This window comes from Macaca nemestrina, chromosome 2, assembly GCF_043159975.1.
Source record: "Macaca nemestrina isolate mMacNem1 chromosome 2, mMacNem.hap1, whole genome shotgun sequence".
Lineage (NCBI taxonomy): Eukaryota > Metazoa > Chordata > Mammalia > Primates > Cercopithecidae > Macaca > Macaca nemestrina.
Genome location: NC_092126.1, coordinates 185,040,513 through 185,066,340, shown reverse-complemented (window position 1 = coordinate 185,066,340; position 25,828 = coordinate 185,040,513). Strand labels below are relative to the sequence as shown.

The 25,828-nt window shown below is 40.1% G+C and overlaps 1 protein-coding gene across 1 annotated transcript; it reads left to right on the top strand.

Annotated features, from left to right (window-relative positions):
- The first annotated feature begins 21,795 nt into the window (after window positions 1–21,795).
- On the top strand, window positions 21,796–25,121 carry LOC105477454 (ferritin, heavy subunit-like). The gene is made up of 4 exons (XM_011733957.1): window positions 21,796–21,907; window positions 22,575–22,718; window positions 23,672–23,797; window positions 24,916–25,121. The coding sequence occupies exons 1-4, from the start codon at window positions 21,806–21,808 to the stop codon at window positions 25,075–25,077; spliced, it is 534 nt and encodes a 177-aa protein (XP_011732259.1). The 5' UTR covers window positions 21,796–21,805; the 3' UTR covers window positions 25,078–25,121.
- The last annotated feature ends 707 nt before the right edge of the window (window positions 25,122–25,828 follow it).

Sequence of the window (25,828 nt, the reverse complement as noted above, 5' to 3'; positions counted from 1 at the left end):
AATTCTTAAAATACTAGAGACTTATTTTTCTGCCTATTTTCTGTGAATAGTTGACATTTGTAGAATCACATAAAAATATACAAACAGAAGAAATGGTTTGTGGCAGAGACAGCTAGTTGTCCAACAAAAGCCCATTTTTCTCTTCTTACTTTAATAATCATTCTCCAGGTTTCAGTGGAGCATGTAGTAGCTTCAGATAGCAGCTATAGTGGAACGGAATGCTTTCACTACACTTGTATCCTCTCTTGAAGCTTATGATCAAATCCTGGCCAGTAGGATGTGAACAAAACTATTGTGTGTCACTTCTGAGTTTATTCTTAAAAGGAATAAATGTGCTTCCTCTGGCCTTTTCGCTACTGGCTAGGATACAGCTGTGAAGGCAGGAAGTGGAACAGCCACTTTGAACCCAGAAATAAAATCTGTGTGTTGAGTGAGGATGACAGAGCAGCACATGCATCTTGGACTATGACTCTGGAAAGTTCGATCAGAGAGAATGAACTTCACTCTTGTTTCAGCAGCTGAATTTTGGAGTCTTTTGTTATAAACACTTAACTATAACCTAATAAATACATGAATAGCATATTTTGGGGGAATAACCAATAGCCTAGCATAGTAACATAGAGAGTTTCTGCACATCACACTACATAGTGAATGGATTATCTCTATTCTAACTTTCACTTAAAGATGACAGGAAGAAAGGCTGAGGGCCTCCAGTGTAATGGTATCCCCTTATGAGGGAATAAACTGAGCGGGGCCTTCTGAAGACAATTAATGGTCTAGTGCAACCAACAGACAGGATGAATAAAACCTGCCTCTTGCAGAGTGGATGTGATGTTTTCTACTTAGCATTTATTGTGCACTAAGGCTATTAACCTCCATTCTTAACAACCAGCTGTAATGGGAAGGGGGGCCTCCAATATTTAAATTGAATTTCTAGGAGCTGCTGGGGTCTAACGAGAGAGACAGTGTTTATGGCAATACTGTGTTTATAGAATTTATGTCAAAAATAAATTTAAGGTTGTACAAACCAGTTGAGTCATCGACATGGATGTAATTTATCCAACTACAACCATTGAAATATGTGCATCATGAAAATTGGCTCTTTTTTACAGAGCACATTAGAAAACAAACGTTAACAAATGTGTGACACTCGTGTGTGTACACTAGAGGGCACTCACCTTCTACTAATTGGCAACCAGCCTCCAGAAGAATCACCCTGGGATCTTGTTTAAAATGTATGTTTTGAGGTTGTAGAGGAGCCCATGAACCTGCTTTTTAATGGGATACTCTCTAAGAGCATAGTTAAGGGAATGGCTCATGGAGTCTGATGGCCAGGGTTTGAAAACTGGCTTTGCCATTTGTGAATTTAGGCAATTAGGTAACCTCCCTGTGCCTGGATTTCCTCATCCATTGGATGAAGTTAGAAATAACAACTCTCTCTCAGGGTAGTTGTGATGATGAGATAAGTTAACTTAGAACACAACCTAGTGCCTAGAAATATATATTAGCTCTATTATAATAAGTATTATTTTTAATAATCATATTTATTGATTGCATAGCAGGGGACCTGAGAGCCACTCTTGAGAAATACACAGCTATTTTAGAAATGTAAAAAGGGGCCAGGCACAGTGGCTCACCCTGTAATCCTAGCACTTTGGGAGGCCAAGGTAGGAGGTTTGCTTGAGGCCTAGAGTTCGAGACCCCTGTGAGCAACACAGAAAGACCTCAACTCTACGAAAAATTAAATAAATAAATTAGTTGGAAGTGCTGGTGTATGCCTGTAGTCCCAGCTTTGGGAGGCTGAAGCAGGAGGATCGCTCATGTCCAGGAGTTCAAGGCTGCATTGAGCTATGAGTGCTCCACTGCACTCCAGCCTGAGTGACAGAGTGAGACTCTGCCTCAATCAATCCATCAATAAATAAATAAAGAAGGATCTTCTTAATAGTGCGTACCCAGTCAGGCCAAAACCTCAGGTTCTGACTCTTGGCTAGAGTGATAATGGAATGGCAGGAACAAAAATTGCAGAATGGAAAATGGAGGGAAATGAGGCTGGTATTCTTATGCTCTGTTAAAGAGCTTGTGCGTTATTCACAAGTCCATAGAAATCCATCAAAAGGCATTAAGGTAGAAGATGGCATAATGAGGTTTATATCTGAGATAGATTATTCTGGAAGTGAAAGGGGGGGTAGGAGGCAAGGGAAGAGGCTGGAGGCAGTGTATTGGGGGGCTCGGGTAGATGTAATGCTGCTCCTTTTCCAACCAAGAAAGGGTTTCCAGAAAACTTTAGGATTATCCACATCAGTGACTCACTATAATTTGAACATTATAAATCGTTCCTTCTTTGGAACTCAAACTAGAGTTCAAGCTTGTAATAAAATACTCTGCCTCAACTGCACCCCCTGATTTATACACACATATAGTATAGAGTACCAGGCAGTCATCCTCCCTAGGTTTTGAGCAGCAGACCCTGCAAAGAGAACTCCTGTGGACTATGGAGTCACCAGAGAAAAACTAGACTGTCTCTGTAGCACCAGAAGCTGAGAAGGGGGTATATCCAGCCTCTCACCTGGTGATCCTGTAGATGTTGGGGTGGATTTTCAGGAACTGTGGCAGCTTTGAAGCATTTGACCTAAGAAATACTGAAATAAACTTCAGTTCTGCTTATCATGCCAGTAACTAGAACGGGAGGAGCTGCCACAGGGGTGGGAGGGGCCAGAGGAGGAGAGGTGATCTAGGGTGCTGTTCTCCTTGACTCTGTCTAGAATTCTGATGCCATTCTGATACCATTAAATTATCAGCTCCAGGGAAAATAACTATATGAATATTTTCTCCAGTACCTGAGGAGTGCGTATGAATGATTTCATAAGAAAGGAATTCATTCCTGGGGGTTCCTCTGCCAGGAGCAGTTCCTACTTACGTACTCAGCCAAGTCTTATGTATCACCCACATTTCTAATCTTTCATCTGAAAACATACAAAATGTAAACAGTGAAACAGTTCTTCTTTCTGTTGGAGTTTTTGAGATTGCAGAATCATAGGATATTGTCTTCGACTGTTTAGAGCTAAAAGGAACCTACTCCAGTGGTTCTCAGACTTGATTTAGTATGAGATCTCTTTAGATAAAATCTTAGGAAGAAGTCCAATTCCTATGTGAACAGAAAGCAGAGGTGCTTTTGGTGCAGGGGTGTCCTGGCTGGGCAATGATTCTCCTGTTTGTCAGCCTCTAACACAGGATTACGTGAATCACTTCTTTGAATCCCTAGGACCAAGAAGAGCTAAGTCTGAAAGTCATGATTAAATGAATTCCTACATTTTACAGAGAACAAAAATGAGTCCCAGAGGGTTAACAATTAATTTAGTAGAGTGAAGTAGAGTGAAAGACCCTTAGGGAGGGTGTATAGAAATAAGCTGAAGGTCACTTGTTCAAATTAATGGTAGAGAATAGAGATTAGAGATATTTAGGATCCAGGCTCACCGTAACCTCTGCCTCCCAGGTTCAAGCGATTCTCCTGCCTCAGCCTCCCATGTAGCTGGGATTATCGGCATGCACCACCAAGCACGGCTAATTTTGTATTTTTAGTAGGGATGGGGTTTCTCCATGTTGGTTAGGCTGGGGTCGAACCCCCAACCTCAGGTAATCTGCCCGCCTCGGCCTCCCAAAGTGCTGGGATTACAGGTGTGAGCCACCGTGCCCAGCTGAGAAGAAGGTTTAATTTAGATCCAGAGAAGGATTTCCAATAGATATGGATACAAAACTTTGGAACTTGGAAGTCTCTGGCCTGGAATCTGTTCAATGTAGCAAAGCTGCTTATCTGTCTAGAGAGAATGAAAACTAGTTTTAATTACAGCTTTATATTCAGGTGGAGACTGTCAACCAGCTGTTAGTCACCATCGTCTTTGTCATTATCAAACATCCATTAAAGGTCTTTACAAGTTAGACACAAAGGCGCTTTTCCTTCTGGACACAGGTTTTGCACATCCATAGTTTAGACAGACAACATGGTAATTTTCTGATGACTTATGGGAGGAACATTACCCAGTTCCAAACTTTTTCTCTTTCCCCTCTGTGTTGAAAATTAAACTCAAAACTTACTTGGTCCAGGAAATGTGTACCCACGTGACTCTACTTGCCATTGTAGCAACTTTTATTCTTAATTTACTTTGTTGAACCTCTGTTCCTCACCTGTAAAATAGGAATAAGAAAATTTCTCACTGTTTTTGTATGAGAAAAAGGAAACAAGCTATCTTAGCTGTTTAGCACAGTGCCTGACACTTAGCAATTATCTAAAAACTTCTAGTTTCTTGGCCGGGCGTGGTGGCTCACGTCTGTAATCCCAGCACTTTGGGAGGCTGAGGCGGACAGATCATGAGGTCAGGAGGTCAAGACCCTCCTGGCTAACAGGGTGAAACCCCGTCTCTACTAAAAATATAAAAACTTAGCCGGGCGAGGTGGCGGCGCCTGGAGTACCAGCTACTCGGGAGGGGGAGGCAGGAGAATGGCGGGAACCCGAGAGGCGGAACTTGCAGTGAACCCAGATCACACCACTCACTCCAGCCTGGGCGACAGAGCGAGACTCCGTCTCAAAAAAGAAAGAGAGAGAGAAAAAAAGCTTTTAGTTTATCCTCTGACGGGAATCTCTGATAGACTTATTAATTTGACTCAGTCAAATTTTGGAAAAAGTTTGGAACTGGGTAATGTTCCTCCCATGAGTCATCAGAAAATCGCCATGCTGCTGTCTGTCTAAACTATGGATCTGCAAATAATTTGCAAAAGATCAAATTTCTCTTTATTTTCCCATCTTTTCTTTTAGAGTCCACTCTAATTTCTAGGCCCTGTTACTTTTCATTTCATCCATTCCTCCCTTTTTTTCTTTAATTCTGGAATAATAATGTTAACTGATGATATAAAGAAAGTGGAGACTGAAGTTGATACCCATATTCAACACTGTAGTTTACCTTTAATTACAAAGTTTTTAGAATTTCTTTTCCTAAAACATTCACATTTCTTTTCTTTTTCTTTTTCTTTTTCTTTTCTTTCTTTCTTTTTTTTTTTTTTTTTGAGACAGGGTGTTACTCTGTCACACAGGCTGGAGTGCAGTGGTGCGATCTTGGCTTACTGCAACCTCTGTCTCCCAGGTTCAATCAATTCTCCTGCCTCAGCCTCCCAAGTAAGTGAGATTATAGGTGCCCACCACCACGCCCAGCGTATTTCTTAGTAGAGATGGTGTTTCTCCATGTTGACCAGGGTGGTCTTGAACTCCTAACCTTAGGAGTTCACCAGCCTTGTCTTCCCAAAGTGCTGGGATTGCAGGTGTGAGCATCGTGCCCAGCCAACATTCACGTTTCTAATGCTTCTTTCATCTTTAGATGGTTAGAAAATATCTTTTATCATTAGTTAATAAATTCTATAGCTTTGACCAAGGGTAAGTATCTCTGAAGATAAACTTATGGTCAATCCAGATGAGCTAAAATTTACCCATGTTATTCAAGTGGAAATTCTAGAACTGAAAAATTCAATAGCTGAAATGAAAAGTTTGAAGATGCACTTAACAGATTCAAGATTTCAGAAGAAATCTGGAGATTGAGGTTCTCGGGATTGAGGACAAATCAATAGAAATTATCTAATCACTATAATAGAGAAGAAAAAAAGATTGAGATAAGAATGGACAGAGCCTCAGCAACATGTGGGATAATATCAAGGGATCTATATATCCTTGTTGTCACAAAGAGAGAGAGAGAGAGAAATGGAGAAATGGAGCAGAGAAAATATTTGAAGAGATAATGGCTCCAATCCCTCCAAATTTGGTGGAAAACATCAGTTTACAAATATAAAAAGCTCAACAAACACCAAGAAGGATGTTCTCAATTTCAGGTGTGATGACGCTAATGTTTACTGTGACCAAAATTCCAGAACAATCCTATAAGTATGTGCCTAGTTATCAGACATGTTCAAATTTGGGAATCAGGAAACAGATGATTATGCTTAGGATAATAGTATTTACTTGAATTAACATGGAAGTTCCTAAAAACAGTCTTAGTCTTCTTCAAAAGTTTATCAGTATTACAGTATCCATAATCATTCTTCAAATGATGAGATAAAACTTGCTAATTTTGGTCCAAGAGTAAGTGAACTCTATTATTACTATTGATTGTTCTAGTAAGTGCTCCCTAGAGAAGTAGTTTGTAAAATAAACACTTTGGAAAAAGTAATGTTTTTATCTGTAGCCTTGATAACCTAGGTATAGATCTACTAAATGTTTTATCAGTAGAAGTTCTTTTTTAGTCCCTCAATTTTCACAACATATTTTAAAAATCAAAAGAAATGAATTTGCTATTGACTACATAAACATTTTTAGAATGAATTGATCCTCCTTAAAGCTTTCTGTCTTGATGACCTGTCTAGTGCTGTCAGTGGAGTATTGAAGTCCCCCATTATTATTGTTTTGCTACCTCATTTCTTAGGTCTAGTAGTAATTGTTTTATAAATTTGGGAGCTCCAGTGTTTGGTGCATATATATTTAGGATTGTGATATTTTCCTGTTGGACTAGTCCTTTTATCATTATATAATGTCCTTGTCTTTTTTGATGGCTGTTGCTTTAAAGTTTGTTTTGTCTGATGTAAGAATGGCTACTCCTGCTTGCTTTTGGTGTCCATTTGCATGGAATAGCTTTTTCCACCCCTTTACCTTAAGTTTATTTGAGTTCTTATGTGTTAAGTGAGCCTCTTGAAGATGGCAGATACTTGGTTGGTGAATTCTTATCCATTCTGCCATTCTGTATCTTTCAAGTGGAGCATTTAGGCCATTTATTAATACATTGAGATGTGAGGTACTATTCTATTCATTGTGTTATTTGCTGCCTGAATACGTTGCTGCTGTTGTTGTTTGTTTTATAGGTCCTGTGTTTTTGTTTTATAGGTCCTGTGAGATTTATGCTTTAAGGAGGTTCTATTTTGGTGTATTTCAAGGATTTGTTTCAAAATTTAGAGCTCCTTTTAGCAGTTCTTGTAGTGCTGGCTTGGTAGTGATGAATTCTCTCAGCATTTGTTTACCTGAAAAACACTGTATCTTTCCTTCATTTATAAAGATTAGTTTTGCTGGATACAAAATTGTTGGCTGATAATTGTTTTGTTTAAGGAGGCTAAAAATAGGACCCCAATCCCTTCTAATTTGTGGGGTTTCTGTGAAGAAATTTGCTGTTAATCTGACAGGTTTTCCTTTATAGGCTACCTGCTGGTTTTGCCTGACAGCTCTTAAGATTATTTTCTTTGTCTTAACTTTAGATAACCTGATGATTATGTGCTAGGTGATGATCTTTTTGCAATGAATTTCCCAGGTGTTCTTTGAGCTTCTTGTATTTGGATGTCTAGATCTCTAGCAAGGTCAAAGAAGTTTTCCTCAAATATTCCCTAAAATAAGTTTTCCAAACTTTTAGATTTCTATTCTTTTTTGAGAACACCAATTATTCTTAGGTTTGGTCATGTAACATAATCTCAAACTTCTTGGAGGCTTTGTTCATTTTTTAAATTCCTTTTTCTTTGTTGGAGTGGGTTGATTCAAAAGCCTTGTCTTCCAGCTCTGAACTATTTTCTTCTACTTGTTCAATTTTATTGCTGAGAATTTCCAGTGTATTTTGCACTTTTCTTTTCTTTTTTTTTTTTTTTTTCCCCTGAGACGGAGTCTCGGTCTGTCGCCCAGGCTGGAGTGCAGTGGCGTGATCTCGGCTCACTGCAAGCTCCGCCTCCCTGGTTCACGCCATTCTCCTGCCTCAGCCTCCCGAGTAGCTGGGACTACAGGCGCTGCCACCGCGCCTGGCTAATTTTTTGTATTTTTAGTAGAGACGGGGTTTCACTGTGGTCTCGATATCCTGACCTTGTGATCCGCCCGCCTCAGGATCCCAAAGTGCTGGGATTACAGGCGTGAGCCACTGCGCCCGGCCGCATTTTTCTAAGTGTGTTCTTCATTTCCAGAAGTTGTGATTTTTTTTTAATTTATGCCATCTACTTATCTGGAAATTTTTCCATCCATGCCCTGTAACATTTTTAAGATTTCTTTAAGTTGATATTCACCCTTCTCTGGTGCCTCCTTGAGTAGCTTAATAATCGACATTCTGGGCCAGGCATGGTGGCTCATGCCTGTAATCCCAGCACTTTGGGAAGCCAAGGCAGGCAGATCACATGAGGTCAGGAGTTTGAGATCAGCCTGGCCAACATGGCAAAACCCCGTCTCTATCAAAAATACAATAATTAGCTGAGTATTGTGGCTACTCAGGAGGCTGAGGCAGGCTAATCACTTGAAGCCGGGAGGCAAAGTTTGAAGTGAGCCAAGATTGCACCACTATATTCCAGCCTGGGGGACAGAGTAAGATGCCTTCTCAATAAAATAAAATAAAATAAAATAATAAATCGACCTTCTGAATTCTTTCCCTGGCAATTCAGAGATTTCTTCTTGGTTTGGATCCATTGCTGGTGAGCTGGTGTGATCTTTTGGGGGTGACAAAAAAAAAACAAACTTTGTTTTGTCATGTTACCAGAATTGTTTTTCTGGTTCTTTCTTATTTGGGTAGACTATGTCAGAGGGTAGATCTGGGGCTCAAAGGCTGCTGTTAAGATTCTTTTATCCCACAGGGTGCTCCCTTGATGTGATGCTGTTCCTCCTTCCCCTAGGGATGAGGCTGCCTGAGAACTTAACTGCAGTGACTGTTATTTCTCTTCTGGGTCTCTCCACCTAGTGGAGCTTCCAAGTTCTGGGCTGGAACTAGGGAGTGTCTGCAAAGGGTGCTGTGATGTGATCTGTCTTCAGGTCTTTCAGCAGCAATAGCACAGGGAGGATACAAGTTTGCCCTAGGGTTGTCTGGATAAGTTTTGTGTTGGTTGGCCTCCAGCCAGGAGTTGGTGCTTACAAGAGAGCATCAGCTGTAGGTAGTATAGGGAAGGCGGATACAGGCTTTCCCTAGTGACACCTGGATAAGGATTTGGGTTTCTCAGGTGGTGGGTGGGGCCATAGAGCTCCCAGCAGAGTATGTTCTTTATCTCTGGCTACCAGGGTGGATTGAGAAAGACCATCAGGTGGGGGCAGGGTTATGGGTGTCTGAGCTCAGACTCTCCTTGGGCGGGGCTTGCTACAGCTGCTGTGGGGGATGAGGGTGTGGTTCTCAGTCCAATGGAGTTATGTTCCCAGGGAGATTAAGGCTGTCTGTGCTGTGTCATGCAGTTCACTAGGGAAGTGGGGGAAAGTCAGTGGTTACAGGCCTTACCCAGTTCCCACACAGCCCAAAAGGCCAGTCTCACTCCCACCCTGCCCCCACAACAGCACCAAGTTTATAACCAGGCAGCCAGTGAGCAGGGCTGAGAACTTGTCCCAGGCTACAAGCCCCTCCACTGAGAATACAAGCAGGGCTTTCAGGTTTCTTGCCTCCCCACCTGCTGCAGCTTCTGTGCTGGGTCTGCACCCTCGGTTTGCCCCTTTCTCCAGGTTCTGTCCCAAAAACCTCACATTGGGTTAAAATTGTTACAAAGTTCAGCTGGAAATTTCCTTCTCCCTGTGGTCTTTCCCCCAATTTCACAGGCAGCCCACCCTAAGGACCCCCGTGAGCAAAGTCAGAAATGGCTTTCCTGGGGACCAAGAGTGCCCACAGGGCTGTTCCCGCTGCTTAGAAGTAGGGACCCCTGTATTTCACTCGGCTCTGTACATTTGTCTCCAGGTAAGGTCAAATACTTCTCCCATGATTTGGACCTTCAGGTCCCCCAGTGAGGATGTGTGTTTGGGGGCAGACGATCCCCCTTTCACACTTTCACACTTGGGGCACTCACATTTTTTCAGCCGTCTCCGGAACCTGCAGTGCCAATCCACTTCCTTTACAGGGTCTGTGGATTCTCTTGGCACTCCTGATATATTCCTGTGATAATTCTTAGAGCAAAAGTTCACAATGTGAGTCTCCATATGCTGTTCTGTCCATCCATTTGGGAACTGCAAGTTAGTCCCGCCTCCTATCTGCCATTTTTTTTTGGTACCATCATTTTTTAATATTACGATTGAAGGGAACTGGTAAAGAAAACGTAGGATTTCTCTACATTAATTCTTACAACTACATGTTAATTACAATTATGTAAAAATAAAATACAATTTAAAAAACAAACTCCTAGCAAACTAGGGATAGATGAGAACTTCCAAATTTGATTTAAAACAACAGTTCTAAAATACATACAACAAACATTATAATTCATGTGAAAATATTAAAAGTTTTTCTTCAATATCACGCACAAGACAAGTACCTGTTCTCACTACTTTTATTGAGCACTCTATTAGAAGTTCTAGCTAGTGCAATAAAGGAAGATAATGACATAAAAAATAATAAGGTCAAGAAAAGAAGAATTAAAACTGTCAGTATTCACAGATAACATGGCTATACATGTAAAACTTCCAAAGAAAGAGAGATAATATTTTAATTAATAGATGCATTTACTAAGATATTGGATGCAGAACCAATACATAAAAATAAATTCCATATGCTAGAAAAAAAATTGAATATGTCATTTTCAATCTAATCAAATAACATTAAATCCTTCAAAGGTTTATGTTACCTCACTAGGTAAAGAATCACAGCCAACTGAGCGACTTGCTGAGGCAAAGGGAATATTGGAGGTAGAGTGGAAGAAGGTAGTTAGAAATACAAGCTATGACCACATGACCAGTTACCAAAACCAGACCTGTAATTGTCATATTTCCCTATTTTTATTATAAATACATTTGTATGTGTGTGTACAAAGCAAATATTTTTCCTTTCTTGTCACCTTATCATGTAGCATAAGATATATTGACTTTATATCACAGTATTTAAGTATTATTAATGTTGCATCATAGTGTTTAAGTTACAGGACGTCAAGAAGAGTAAACATCAGCCAAAGACTTTCATCTTCTTCTGGGGAAAGGATTGGTGCATTTTCAGTTGTATCCACATAATTCCATGCCTCATGTTAGGTAGAGGTATAACTTTGCTATTGTCCTTATTTGAAGATTAAGTACGGTTGAGGAGATGGGTATGAGTGCCACAGTGACAAGGAGTGAGCTTGTGTTGGTTAATGTTCTGTATCAACCCTTCTGGGCCACAGTGTCTGGATAGTTGGTCAAACATTATTCTGGATATTTCCAAAAGGGTGTTTGTGGATGAGATCAACATTTAAATTGGTAGATTTTGAATAAAGCACATTGTCTTCCATAGTGTGGGTTGGGTTCGTACAATTAGTTGAAGGCCTTAATAGAAAAAACAACTGACTTCCCCCAAACAAAAGGGAATTCTGTCAGTAGGTGGTCTTCAGACTTCAACTGCAACATGGACTTTTCCTGGCTGTCTGTGGGGCAGGTAGAAGAGAGACAATGGGGGAACTGTACTTTCTGCTCAGTGTTTCTGTGAACCTAAACGCTTCGGTAAAAAATAAAGTCTATTTAAAAAGGAAAATAGTACCTTTCTAACATTATGAAGAAACACCATAAAGGCTTAGAAAAAGGGAGGCTGGCTAAAAGCTTAATTCAATGAAGTAATAACGGTTTTAGTTGAGATAAGCTACAAGAAGTTGGTGACTATACCTCCTAACCTTTTTTTTTTTTTTTGTGATGGAGTCTTGCACTGTCGCCCAGGCTGGAGCACAATGGCACAATCTTGGCTCACAGCAACCTCCAGCTCTCGGGTTCAAGTAATTCTGCCTCAGTCTCCTGAGCAGCTGGGATTACTGGCATGTGCCACCATGCCTGGCTAATTTTTGTATTTTTAGTAGAGACAGGGTTTCGTCATGTTGGCAAGGCTAGTATTGAACTCCTGACTTCAAGTGATCTGCCCACCTTGGCCTCCCAAAGTGCTGGGATTACAGATGTGAGCCACCATGCCCAGCCTCCTCTTAACCTTTCTAATGCTATTTAACTGTCTGCCTTTTAACTGTGAGAAGAAAGATAAATTTAGCCTTATCCTTTTCTGAATTGATGAAAATTAATTTCTAATTGCCAACCTACTAATTAACAAATTGCAGACATATTTATAATGGAAGCAATGCTACAACTGAAATAGCATGAGTTTCATATGTATTGACTGAAAGCATGGCAATAACTTTTGTTTATTGATGGACTCTATATTTTTAAAAAACTGTGACTAGTTCCACATTACCAACAGTAATCCTAATACCTTGAGACATAAAAATACAGTAATAAGAAGTTATGTTTGTTATTTTTTTAAAAAAAATATTTAAAGTCATATGGTTGTATGTGTAAACACTGCAAAAGAATTACAAGTAGTTTTAGAATTTGTAAGTGTATTAGCAAAGATACTAGATATGAAGCCAGTATACAAAAATCAATTCTATACACTAGCCAAAGAAGAAAAAAATAAATATGTCATTTACAACATAATCAAATAATGTTAAACACTTAGAAATATATAACACAACATGTATGTACAAGGCCTCTACATAAAAAAACTATAAGCATTATTATGAAAAATTAAGGACAATCAAGTAAATTAAAGAATATAACACAAATAGATTTGTTAAATCAGTATTATAAAAATGTCAACTTCTGGAATTGACCCGTGGAGACAATATAATCCTAGCCCAAATCCCAATAAGTTATTTTTGTTGTTATTAAGAAATAGACAAGCTGATGACATCATTTATATCAAGGCAAGTATAGTCAAGTCACTGTTAAAGGAGAACACCAGAAGAGAATCTGCTCTACTGAGTACCAAGTCCTATTATAAAGCTACAGAAATTAAGAGTGTAGTACTGGCACAAAAACACAGTCAGGCTATTGAAACAGACTAAAAAATGCAGAAACAGACTATGCAATTGTGACAAAAGTAACTGAAGAGCAATGGATAAAGATGGTTTCTTTAATAAATAATGCCAGGCCAATGTATAAATTTTCTATAGCTGTTGCAACAAATAACCACAAACTTGGTGGTTTAAAACAGTATCAGTTTACTATTTTAGTGTTAGGTCAGAAGTATAGCACAAGTCTCACAGGGCTAATATCAAAGTGTTCGTAGAGCTCTGTTGTTTTCTGGAGGTTTTAGGAGTGAATTATTTCCTTGCTCTTTCCAACTTACAAAGACCACTCACGTTCCCACCGTGTGCCACACTGGATCATGACCCCCTTCTCCATCTTCACAGTGAGCAAAGTTACATCTCTCTGTCATTCCCTAGTCACAGTCCCCTCTTACTACAGTGTGAAATTGTTCTTCCATTTTAAGAACCCGTTTAATTAGGTTGGGTCCACTGACATGATCTAAGATAATCTCCTTATCTCAAGATCACATCTGCCCACGTCTTCTTTGCCGTGAAAGGTAACATATTCACAGTCTCCAGTGATCAGGACATGGACATCTTGGTGGGGCCATCATTCTGCCTAGCACAGTCAATGATACATTCCTATGTAAAAAATCGGAAACATTTCTCTATCTCTCACCACACACAAAAATCAGTTACAGATGGACTGTAACTCTCAATGTGAGAGTGAAAAATAAAGGTTTAGAAGATATAGAAGGATGTCTTCATGATATTGGGGTAGTGAAGAATTTCATAGCCAGAATACAAAAAAAAAAAAAAACCCATTAAGATTGAGAAATTGACCTAGATTAAAATTAAGAACTTCTTTTTATTAAAAGATCCTACTAAAAAGTGAAATGAAAGCCACAGCGTGAGAGAAGGCATGTGGAGCAACTATCATCAATGAAGGGCTGTGTCTAAGTTTGGGATCATCTGAAAGCAGGGGCTGAGAAAAGGGCTGTGTGCAGAAGCTTCCAGAGATTCTGCTATGCTTATACTTCACAATTCAAATTAATGGAAAACAAAGGGGAAAATACAGTCTTACATGTAATAGTTAACATTTACTAAATGCTTTCTGTGTGCAAAGCTTAGTTCTAAGCATTATTTTGTGCCTCGATTCTCTTAACACTTCAATCAGGCCGAAGAAGTAGGGACACTTATGATTCCTACTGCAGAGGAAGCTGAGTTACAGACCAGTTAGTGTCCTAAAGCTAGTAAGTATGGTTTGTGAAAGCAGGGATTTTTGTCTGTTTCATTTATGGCTGCATTCCTAGTGCCCAGAAAATTGCCTTGAATAGAATACAAAGAAAGGATTCAAACCCAGACTGTCTCTGGTAAAGCCTACATTCTTAACTATGGCATTACATAGCTCATAACATCATTCATTCATTTAAAATCTCCTCTTCAGATCCAAGCTATAAGAATGAAGATAATAAAAGTATAGGAAAACAAAAAATAATCACAAAATTTCATCCGTTAATCTAGATTTCTTAGAGGAAAGGAGGGTGAGAGAAATCAAAGACCTGAAGAATGTTTTAAAATACTTCTCTTCCCCACTAGGTTTATTTAAGATCATATTCCTGTTGCTTCCAGCCAGCGTTTTAGTCCTTGCCAATGAACTTCACAGATTACAGAAACCTACCTTCATCACTCTTCTCCCAACACCTTAACCTAATACCCGCATGACCCTTTTCCAGGTGAAGGACATGTTGGTGTTGGCTGTTAGTTCAGCAGTCCTGTTTCCAGCCATTGGATTGTATTAAGCTGAAATCAAGACCAAATACAGATTCCTCTAAGATGCAGACAACCAGGGTTTTCACACTGAATACTGAGCATTTTTTCCTCAGCAGTCCAGGAACTCCTGGAGTCCAAGGATGCTGACCAAGAAATGAGTGTCCAAACTATCGATCATTGTAGAAGTGTCTTGTTGACGTCGGTGGTGGTGGCAGCGGGGAGGTGTTTGAAACAGATGTAGAAAAGTTCATGCAATAGTGTACCCCCACTTTAAGGATGATTACCAGTATCTAGGGAGATGGCCATGTTGTATTTTGGTAGGTGAGGGAAATATTCAAATTATTATTCATAATTTTTCATTAAAATGTGCATTTAAATGGATCACAAACCAATATTTGTCAGTTGAAGTGGCTACTACAGTGACTTTAGATACAAGTTTTTGTTGTTTGTGATTATGTCTCCAGAGACACCACACAGTCTAAAATACAATTTTCAATTTCCTGTTCATTTTATTTTCTATGAAATATACTTGTGTGTATATATATCCATCATCATATGAAATTAATATGTTTGTTTATTGCTATTTCCTTGAGCCTATTGAAAGTGAATTATGTGCAGTTTTCTTAGCATGCATTAAGCTGATATACAGTAATCTTTCATTCAGTCACAAAACTATATTCATTTTGAAAGCTCTAATTTCACATGCTTATATTAGGACTATATGTAATAAAGTTCCAGGCTATAGAGAATAATTTAGAACAAACACAGTCATATTTAGAGGACTAAGAAATAAATTTCAATATTGTACATAGGAGTATTTACTATTTATCAAATTGAATATTTTGTTTACTATATTTTCATTTTTTAATACAGATGAGTTCATAAGAATCACTAAACACATTTTAAATTTTTGTATCCTAATAGTTCTTTTCATATTTTACCATTAACAAATCAGAAAAAGAAAGCATTTATTTGAATACAATGAGATGAATGATATATTAGAAAGAACCTGGATTTTTAGAGTCAAAGCTGCATGAATTCAAATATTGACTCTGCCACTAGCTGTGCAACTGTAGGTGAATAACTTGACCTCTCTTAGATTTCGTTTTTCAACCTCACAAAAGGAGTAATAACAGCTGCCTAGCAAGGTTGTTAAAAAGGATTTTCTGCATCAATTTTTTCGACACTTAAGCGTTTCTAAATCTTACAACTCTATAACACAAGCATTGAAATAAATAAACCTCTCCTTCACCCACTTATCCTACAGTTGTCAATGTCTCAAAAATGTAGTGCCAAAATTAAAATATAAACATAATAAAAATGTGACACCTGAAATAAAATACAAATGTGACAAAATAGTGGACAAAACTTTCTAAAGTACTTATTTGTCTCTTATTACCATGTAGCACTGGTTGCCTACTTCTGGGAGGCCCTAGGTATAAGTGTGTGTTAGATGGCTGGACCCTTAGAATATGAGTCACTGCATGGTTACAACAAGATGAGCATCTGTTGGAATATGGTCACTAAACTGCTTCTTGAAAAATGAACAACAGCCATGAAGCTTCAGAAGAGGCTCACCTCCAGAGTCCTCTGCTGTTAAAAGGAGGACTGGTTAGACCTGGGCAAGACCAATGTAATCACCGAAACCAATGTCTATCAGCAGATCCAGAAGCTGACCAAAGATGGCCTGAACACCAGCAAGCCTGTGACTGTTCATTCTAGGATTGACGCCAGAAAAACACCTTGTCCCCCTGAAAGGGCAGCCATATGAGTATAGGTAAGCAAAAGGGGACTGTCAATGCTTGACTGTCCAAGAAGTTAACTTGAATGTGAAGGATGAGATTTCTGCACCTGCTGCTCAGAAAATGCTGTGGATCTAGTTTAACCCCACATGTTTCATAGCCCATACTTGAACACAAAGGGAAACGTGTTCAAAAACGAGTGGATTCTCATCAAACATGTCCACATGCTGAAGGCCTATAAGGGCTTCTAGCTGACTAGGCTGAGGCTCTCCAGTCTAACTTCAAAGGAGCAAGTAAGTACCACAGGGAGCATCTCCAGTCCAAGGAGGAGGAGATCATCAAGGCTAAACCAAGAAATAAATAACAAATAAATAATCCCCTCTCTTGTCTGTACATAGTGGCTTCATCCATTATACAAATCAATCATTCAATAAAACAAGTCTATCTACCTGAGAAGGAAAAAAATGAATTGCATTTGCTTTTCTGTCAACTCTCTGGTCATACCGATCAGTCAACCAAGCAAAAATCTAGGTCATTTTCACCTGAACTACTGTTTAATAAGATTTCTTCTTTCTATTGATAAGATACTGATTTACCGATCTGAAATATAGGATATTGGGGGGGTGTGGGGGACAGAGTCTCGCTCTGTCACCCAGGCTGGAGTGCAGTGGCGCAATCTCGGCTCACTGTAAGCTCTGCCTCCTGGGTTCACGCCATTCTCCTTGCCTCAGCCTCCCGAGTAGCTGGGACTACAGGCACCCACCACCATGCCTGGCTAATTTTTTTTTTTTTTTTGTATTTTTAGTAGAGATGGGGTTTTACTGCATTAGCCAGGATGGTCTCGACCTCCTGACCTCGTAATCAGCCCACCTTAGCCTCCGAAAGTGCTGGGATTACAGGTGTGAGCCACCACGCCTGGCTCAAATATAGGATTTTATGTTTATTTTTACTTGTGTTTAATGATATTAACTTTAGCCTATTTGGGTTAACCTGTCAAGTTCTGTTGACAATGTTTCTATCACTCAGCATGCTAATTAGTCCTTTCAGATTTGTGAAATGTTTACATCTAGTTAAATGTTAAAACTCAATGCAGCTAAATTTTTGGCTGAGAAGAAAGGAAAAGAGCACATGACTGAATGCAATGCCTTATATCATATCACCAAAACCTTTTGCTTAATTATTCCCAATCCGATAAATAGCCCTCTTTGATTTTCAGATGCCAATTGGCCTATGTTATCATCTAGTGCAAATGTCTTCATCTTGCCACAAAGATACCATAAAAGTCTTTAGCTGTATTTTGGCATTTACCTCCAGTATTCTTTAAACATTACCAATAGTGCTCCCCAAATCACTTCTGGAAGTCATTATTTCAATGAAAGAATAAAGCTCCCTTAGACCTGGACATGTATCCTGATCTAAATCATCTAGGCACTCTTTTGCTTGGTACTACCCTACTTGGACTTCCCTACTACTGTACTTATGTTTCTCTGTTAATATTTGAGGGAGCTTTGTTTACATATGATTCTCTCTGTTATACAACTTCAGTTGCTCTGCTTTCTCTCCCTCCTTGGTAAATGTTGCACTTTTTGTCATATTGGTGTCTGTCTCCCTCCCTCCCTTGTTCTTGGTCAAAAACTTTTCCCTCTTCTAGCCCTACCATATACTTCTCTCTTCAAAACTCTTTTTGTTGGTCTTAGCTTTAAAAATACATATATATTACCTGAACACACATGAAAGTTTGTATTTTCTGATATTCTTTCTTTTTTTTTTTTTTTTTTTGAGACGGAGTATCGCTCTTGTCACCCAGGCCAGAGTGCAGTGGCACCATCTCAGCTCACTGCAACTTCCACCTCCCAGGCTCAAGCGATTCTCCTGCCTCAGCCTCCCAAGTAGCTAGGACTACAGGTGCACCCCACCAGTCCCAGCCAATTTTTTGTATTTTTAGTAGAGATGAGGTTTCGCCATGTTGGCCAGGCTGGTCTGGAAGTCCTGGCCTCAAGTGATCTGACCATGTAGGCTTCCCAAAGAGCTGGGAATACAGGCGTGAGCTGCCGCACCTGGCCTATGTGGAGCTTCTGTTAGGGAAAGGCATGGTGCTAATTCTCTAGAAAAGACATTTGTTAGGTTCCTTTTTCAAAATGAAAAATATATATATAATTATAAAAGTTTAAAAAATACGGAAAATAGAAAAAGAAAAAAGTCACCTGTAAATCTACCATAATAGCACACTGTTGGCTGGGCGCGGTGGCTCAAGCCTGTAATCCCAGCACTTTGGGAGGCCGAGACGGGCGGATCACGAGGTCAGGAGATCGAGACCATCCTGGCTAATACGGTGAAACCCCATCTCTACTAAAAATACAAAAAAAAAAAAAAACTAGCCGAGCGAGGTGGCGGGCGCCTGTAGTCCCAGCCACTCGGGAGGCTGAGGCAGGAGAATGGCGTAAACCCGGCCACTGCACTCCAGCCCGGGCGACAGAGCGAGACTCCGTCTCAAAAAAAAAAAAAAATAGCACACTGTTACTGATGTTGATGATGTGGTTTTTTTCCATTCTTTTTTTTCTTTTTTTTTTTCCCCTGAGACAGAGTTTTGCTCTTGTTGCCCAGGTTGGAGTGCAGCAGCTTGATCTCAGCTCACTGCAACCTGCGCCTTCCGGGTTCAAGTGATTTTCCTGCCTCAGGCCTCCTGAGTAACTGGGATTACAGATGCCTACCACCACACCTGGCTAATTTTTTGTATTTTTAATAGAGATGGGGTTTCATCATGTTGGTCAGGTTGATCTCAAACGCCTGACCTCGGGTGATCCACCCACCTTAGCCTCGCAAAGTGCAGGGATTACAGGTGTGAGCCGCCGCGCCCAGCCTCATTGTTTTCTTCTACAAATTGCTAAGGTTGGTTTTAAGTGTTTAGATAGCAATATTTCTTAATAAAGTCTAACCACAAGAACAGTGTGTTTGTTCCTTTGTGCTACCATACAGCAATACCTGAGACTGTGTAACTTCTAAAGAAAAGAGGTTTCTTCGGCTGATAGTTCTGCAGGCTGTACAAGAAGCATGGTGCCAGCATCTGCTTCTGGTGAGGGCCTCTCAAGAAGCTTTTACTCATCATGGAAGGCAAGAGGAGCCAGCATGTCACATGGCAAGGGGGGGAGCAAGATTGAGAGGAGAAGTAGGTCCCAGAGTATTTTTAACAATCAGATCTTCCATGGAGTCATTACCACGGGGAGGGCACCAAGCCATTCATGAGGGATCCACCCCCTGACCCAAACAGCTCCCAGTAGGCCCCTCCTCCAACACTAGAGATCAAATTTCTTTCTTTCTTTCTTTCTTTTTTTTTTTTTTTGAGAAGGTATCTCCCTCTTTGGCCCAGGCTGGAGTGCAATGGTGTGATCTCTGCTCACTGCAACCTCCACCTCCCTGGTTCAAGCGATTCTCCTGCCTCAACCTCCTGAGTAGCTGGGACTACAGGCGCCTGCCACCAAGCCCAGCTAATTTTTATATTTTTAATAGAGACGGGGTTTCACCATGTTGGCCAGGATGGTCTCAATCTCTTGACCTCGTGATCCGCCCGCCTCGGCCTCCCAAAGTGCTGGGATTACAGGCATGAGCCACCGCACCCGGCCTGGACATCAAATTTCAATATGAGATTTGAAGGGAACAAATATCCAAACCATATGAAACAGGGATAGTTTATTCATATGTGTGCAGCACTGTGTTTTGGCCCAGGTGGCAGATAGAATCCTGGAATGTTTACATGGAAGAATATAATAGATCACCCAGAAATATCCAAACTCTCACAACATCTTCCAGTAAGAAAAATCTATATCTTTCAGATTTACTATCTTATAGATTTAATAGTAACAGTAATAATTCAGATTTCATTGACACTTGTTCATCTGCTCACATAGGATCCTAATCTCCTTAAAATTTCCCCAAATTTTGGAGGAAGTTCAGGTAATGTTTCACATATACTATGAAAATCAAAAGTTAATTATCTGATGAGTCACCACTTTCTTTCCTCTTCATCTGCTGTAACCTCAGAGGCTGGATACTGCAGACTGTCCTGGAGCTGCCACCTCCCCAGAGATGCTGCCATGAAAGTCCTGTGAGCTCTCACATGCGAAGGCAGTACAGCGGTCTGTGAAGAAGAGGCATAGACTCTTCTCTTTTCCTCTCCTATGAGAGGGTCCACCGTTAGTGCCATTTCTGTCATACTGAATTTTTACTGAAACAGCTTTTTAGGACCGTACTTAAACCCTTACTACTCAAAGTGTAGTCCATGGACCAACAACATTTGGCAGCATTGTTAGAAATGCAGAATCTCAAGCCTCCACAGTCAGCATCTGCATTTTAACAACAGCCCCAGCTGATTCATATGCAAGTTACTCTTTGAGAAGCACTGACTCAAAGCACCTCTCTCTTTTTGGGACTAAGGCATTAAATTCAATTAGGGACAAGAGCACTGCTGGGTCAGGAAACAAAAGTTCTCAGGAGGCTGCCTCACTCCTCACTGCCTCGAGAGATACACTTTGGTGACCTGCCACTTCTACTTAGGTTCAAGCAGACTCAGCTTAGGCTCAAACTAGGAATCCACCAGATGCATGAGACATCTTGCACTTTACTTACACATGAAATATATTTTTATTTAATCAACATTGTTTCAGCGTGTATTATTTACAAAATACTCCATTATGGGTTGTACATATACCAGAACAAGTGAAACAGTCTTTGCCCTCAAAGGATGCAAATTAAGATGTATGTTGGGGCAGGTGGGGACTTTGGGAATATAGTAAAAGGAGGGGCCAAAATATTCCCAGGTGGAACAGACTTCTATAGTTTGGAGAAACCACTAACACCTCTCATATTTACAGCCTATGTAGGCTTGTTTTCCAGGTGGAATGCCCATCTTCCATTTCCATTTCTGTACATTCTTGTTCACTTTCCAAGGCCAATTTAAAATGCCAATTTATTAATAAAATCTGCCCTATTCCCCTCAGCTAATAATGGCATTGACATCTCAGAACTCCCATCATATCCCACCTTAAGATCAATTATGTGTGTTGGGTCTTACGGAGAAAGGAGGGAGATGTATGCTCCCTCATAGACAAAATGCATTTTAGCCAGTCTTCTTAGATTCGCCATGGGATCCAGCACATGGTGCCATAATAGGTTTTGAAGAAAGAAAAAAAATTAAAGGTAATTCATCCTTTCTGTTAATGCCTCACTACTCCGGAAATATATCAGCCTTCCCAAACCACAATCAGAGAGAAGAAGAGAGAAAACACTAAACACTGACTGGGATAGTAAGAGCACTAACCCCCTTTTCCTTCACTGTTTTCTCTGGTTTGATTGGTTCTTTCCTCTAGAAACAATGTCCTCATTGGTAGGTTAGTAGCTGTTAATCTCAGCTGAATGGAATTTCATCTTATAAGAAGTGGGCTGGCTATATTCCTGTTAGTATTTAAGAAGTCCCTTACCTTAGTGGGTGGTACTTTTTATGGCTGGATTTCCCTAAGGCTGAGATGGAATACGAAACCCACGGTCCCGTCTCTGAAGAGTGTAGAGTTGCTATTAACCGAGTAGCATCTTATGAGCTGCATGTCAGTGATGCTTACTTATCCATGGTTAGTATGGGTTCTTGAACAACTGAGAGGGAGGTTTTAGCTCTGCTCTGGGCGATAATATATCTTCTCGCTTCTTAATAATAGTGCTTATGGCCATATTGGTAGTTGGATACCAGATGAAACAGCAACTCAGTGGTTGGGGTATTGCTGCTCTGTGGCCCTATGATTACAACTTACGGGCTTTGATAGGGAAAGTTACAGTTCCTCCCAGTGTGTTCCCAAAACTATATAGGCATCAAACACTGGTGACAGACTGAATAAACAATTTTATACCTATATGCTATTTCAAAATTTACATAGATGTGTTAGGATTGATTAAATAGACTTTTAAAATGTAAATGTATGCTACATTTCTGTCGTATCTACACAATTAAAGGATGTAAGGGCTAGCATCTAAGTTCAAAAATATTACACTTAAAGAAACCATAAGAGCAAGACATTAGGCACCAGCATATTAGGATCTGGGTGGCTGATCTTTGAGGTAGACTAGGTTCTGGGGGACAGCTAGAGCCTTCTAGAAGTCAAAGAACAAACAGGACCCAAGACTGACCAAAGAAGGCCTCTTCCTGGACAACCACTGAGACAACAAAGTGAGTTTGTGTGAGATTCAGGTCCTAAAACTATTTTACCTCATCCTCAGCCTCCCCCTTTTCTTACATTTGACCAGGCCTGTTATTACAGTGAAGATGTGAGAATGCCTCCTTTTGCCAAGTTCTTCGCGGAGCAGGCTGAGCTGAAAAGGGAGCATGCAAAGCAGTTCCTAAGATATCTAAGAAAACGTGAGGGTGTTGTCTGCCTTCCAGTTATTAAGGTAGATGTCAAACTTTGTTTTGACTTCTGTGGGGCCTTGGCCAGGTCTAGAGAATTCAACTGATTAGTTGCTACCTAAAATGTTAGGTTACTCATGTTCCTACATGGGCTTCTTAGCAACTAACTGACTCTGAGAGCAAGTATATGTCAACATCATTTGGGGTAAATTTTAGCCACTAAATGCTTGTTTGGCTTGTCTTAATGAGCATCACAAAGTGTGATCTCTAGGTTGTCAGCATCACCTGGGGACTCACTAGAAATGCAAACTCATGGATCTCACCCCAGACATAGGCCCTAAGAGCTATAGCTTAACAAGCTCTCCAGATGTTCCTAATGGTAATAGTTTGACAAGCACTACTCTAATGCCTTCTTCCCAGAGGTGTTAGCATCCTATTTCAGATTGTTCATCTAATTCAGGTACATGTTCAGGTATTTAATATGGCTGTCTCTTTAAAGGAGTAAAACAAACTTTTTTTGCTTTACAAAAAAGGGCACATACTCCAAAGAAACAACCTGAGCCTTAGTTGGGACTATTACATCCAGCAACATCCCTAATTTCCCTAAGGTGGTTGTTTTGGTTGTTTTTTTTAACTCCTGCTTTATAAAGAGGTGTAAATGTGTGCTAATAACAGCTGGACCACCATCATAGAATTCCAAAGCTAATGGAATTGTGTGTGTACCTGTGCTAGTAGTACCCGTGCTCTGTAGCACATTAAAATCACCTGGGAATCTTTTAAAACTCATGATGCCCATGTTGCATCCCATACCAATTAAGTCAGTGTCTGCGATTGAAAACCAAGTATTCACATTTAAGAGTCTCTGCTGATTCCATTGCACCTCAAAGTTTGGAGACCATTACACTATGCAAACCTAGTCATGGTCCTACACGGGAAGCAAAGTGTGACAAAACTGTGCCTGGAGTAGAAAAGCGACTCTCCTGTTCCTCTTCAACAGAGGCCTGACATAGATAACTGGGGAAGTGGCTTACAAGCCCTGAAGTCTGCTGTGCAGTTGGAGAACATATTAACCAATGTCCTACAAGACCTGAAAATCACAGCTACTAAGGATAATGAAACTGGTGTAAGTAGTTAACTGGTTCTGATAAAATCAGTGTCATCTTTCACTTCTGGATTACGATTTGCTTCTGGGAAAGGGGATCAAGGCATAGATCACCCAACGTGTGTTTGTTTCCCTTGAAGGAAGTCTAGGAACTTATTTCTCGGAGTAGTTTGGGGGTGGGGAGACAGTTGTCCTGGTGAAGAAAAGTGAAACTTAGTGTATGGTAAAAACATCTTCCCAGGAATAATGCACTCTGTAAAATTAAATCAAACCATGGTTCTGTTGCTGTTGGTTTGTAAATATCCTAAATTAGAAATGCTTAAGTTTTACTGAGCACAAGAATCACTTGGAGTGTTTACTACAACACACTTCTAGGGTTCACTCCCAAAAGTTGTTTATTGGGTTGGTTTTGTGTAGGTCTCAAGAATGTATTTCTAACAAATCTAGGTGGTGATACTGCTGGCTGATGGCCACAGTTTGAGAATCACGGTTCTAGACTGTTACTGCAAAAGTAGATGTTAATGGTGACCTATTATAATACAGACTTCTATGAAGTCTTCCTCGTTATTGGTAAGCACTCTACCTCAAAGTGATAACTTCTTTCTAACTCCCTAGCTTCTCAGGAAGTCAAAGTGCAGAAAATGGGCCTAGTTACAATAGTTCTCAACTCTAGATACATATTGGACTCAATGAGGAGCTCTGAAATGGTACAAATGCTGGAACCTTATGCCAGATCACTTAAATTTTAAGCTTTAGGAATGAGGTCTGGGCAGCTACTCAAAATCTCTATGTGATTCAAATAATCAGGATTGAAAACCATTGCAGTAGTAGCCTATTACTTAAAGTAACCTGTACTTTTGATAAGACAACCTAATACTCATACTCATTGAAAGTAGGTGCTTGTATTCACCTAAAGGTCTTGAATATCTTAGATCAGTGCTGTTGGATCTTCAATACGCATCTGAATCACCTAGTCTTTCTGAAAATGCAGTGGCTGGTTTAGTAGATCTGGAGTGGAGCCTGAGATTTTGAATTCCTGACATGCTCCCAGGACTGCTGGTCTCTGGGCTACAATATAGGTAGATTCTTGTTGCAGACATGGTCCTCAATGTGGGTGCTTCCCTGTTTTATTTCTATAGCTCGTAGACTTTGTAAAGGAGTTCATAGATAAACAGACAGGAAGCATAGCTTTTCTGGAATACCATCAGAAGCTATTAGAAGAGTCCCTCCAGCAGGAAGGCCTGTCTGCTAAGTCTGCTAAGTCTGCTGAGTCTGCTGAGACATCAGTTGAAGAGACTTAACTTCCGAAGGCAGAAGCACAGCAAGTCTTCCCATCGTAGTGATCTCAGAGTCAGCTACTTTAAAGTCTTGATGAGTTCCAGTTGCCTGAAGACTGCTTTCCTTTTTATCTAGTTTCCTAATCCTCTTTGCTGTGCATGCAAATAAATCTGCTTTGCATTATAACTATGTGTAAAAATATTGGTAGAACTAATCCTTCTAGTGCTCCAGTAACAAAGTGGAATTGGTATAAAAACCTTCCTGAGACAGTGGGTGTGTTAGGCTACAACAAAAAAAATCTTCCCTCTATGATGCCCCCACCCTACCTTAGCACCTAGAGTCAGGATTTGGTAAATGCAAGCATTACAAGTGGATATACTAGAAATTAAGTGGTGAAACCTTAAGTCTCAATGTTCTCCTCTTATTTGTATATGTACTTTAAGTATACAATATAATAGGGGTTCCTTCATATTAAATGTAGAGCTAAGATTGAAAACAATTCTTGGTCTAGAAAGGGTGACTTTCACCTGAAGGATGGTGCAGTGCCATTTCATAGCCAAGGGTAGGTGTAGGCAACAGGAGGGTACACAGAGGGTAACAGTTAATGCATTGCAGCCAAGGGTGTGGATGCCCCTATCCATTCCACTGGAAGCCAATTAGTAGCTACTAGGGTAATTACTTTCAGGAGCAAAGAATGAGCATGCAAGCTTGAGTCAGGCTTCTCAGGGCCTCATGTGACTAGTACCCTCTAAGAAGAAATAGGGGCTCTATAGG

What these genes read in the sequence shown, in the direction of transcription:
- LOC105477454 (XM_011733957.1), top strand. Translation starts at nt 21,806, where the DNA reads ATGGAATACGAAACCCACGGTCCCGTCTCTGAAGAGTGTAGAGTTGCT. An exon ending in GTGATGCTTACTTATCCATG is followed by an intron (nt 21,908 to 22,574) that starts GTTAGTATGGGT and finishes ACATTTGACCAG; the next exon opens with GCCTGTTATTACAGTGAAGA. An exon ending in TCTGCCTTCCAGTTATTAAG is followed by an intron (nt 22,719 to 23,671) that starts GTAGATGTCAAA and finishes CCTCTTCAACAG; the next exon opens with AGGCCTGACATAGATAACTG.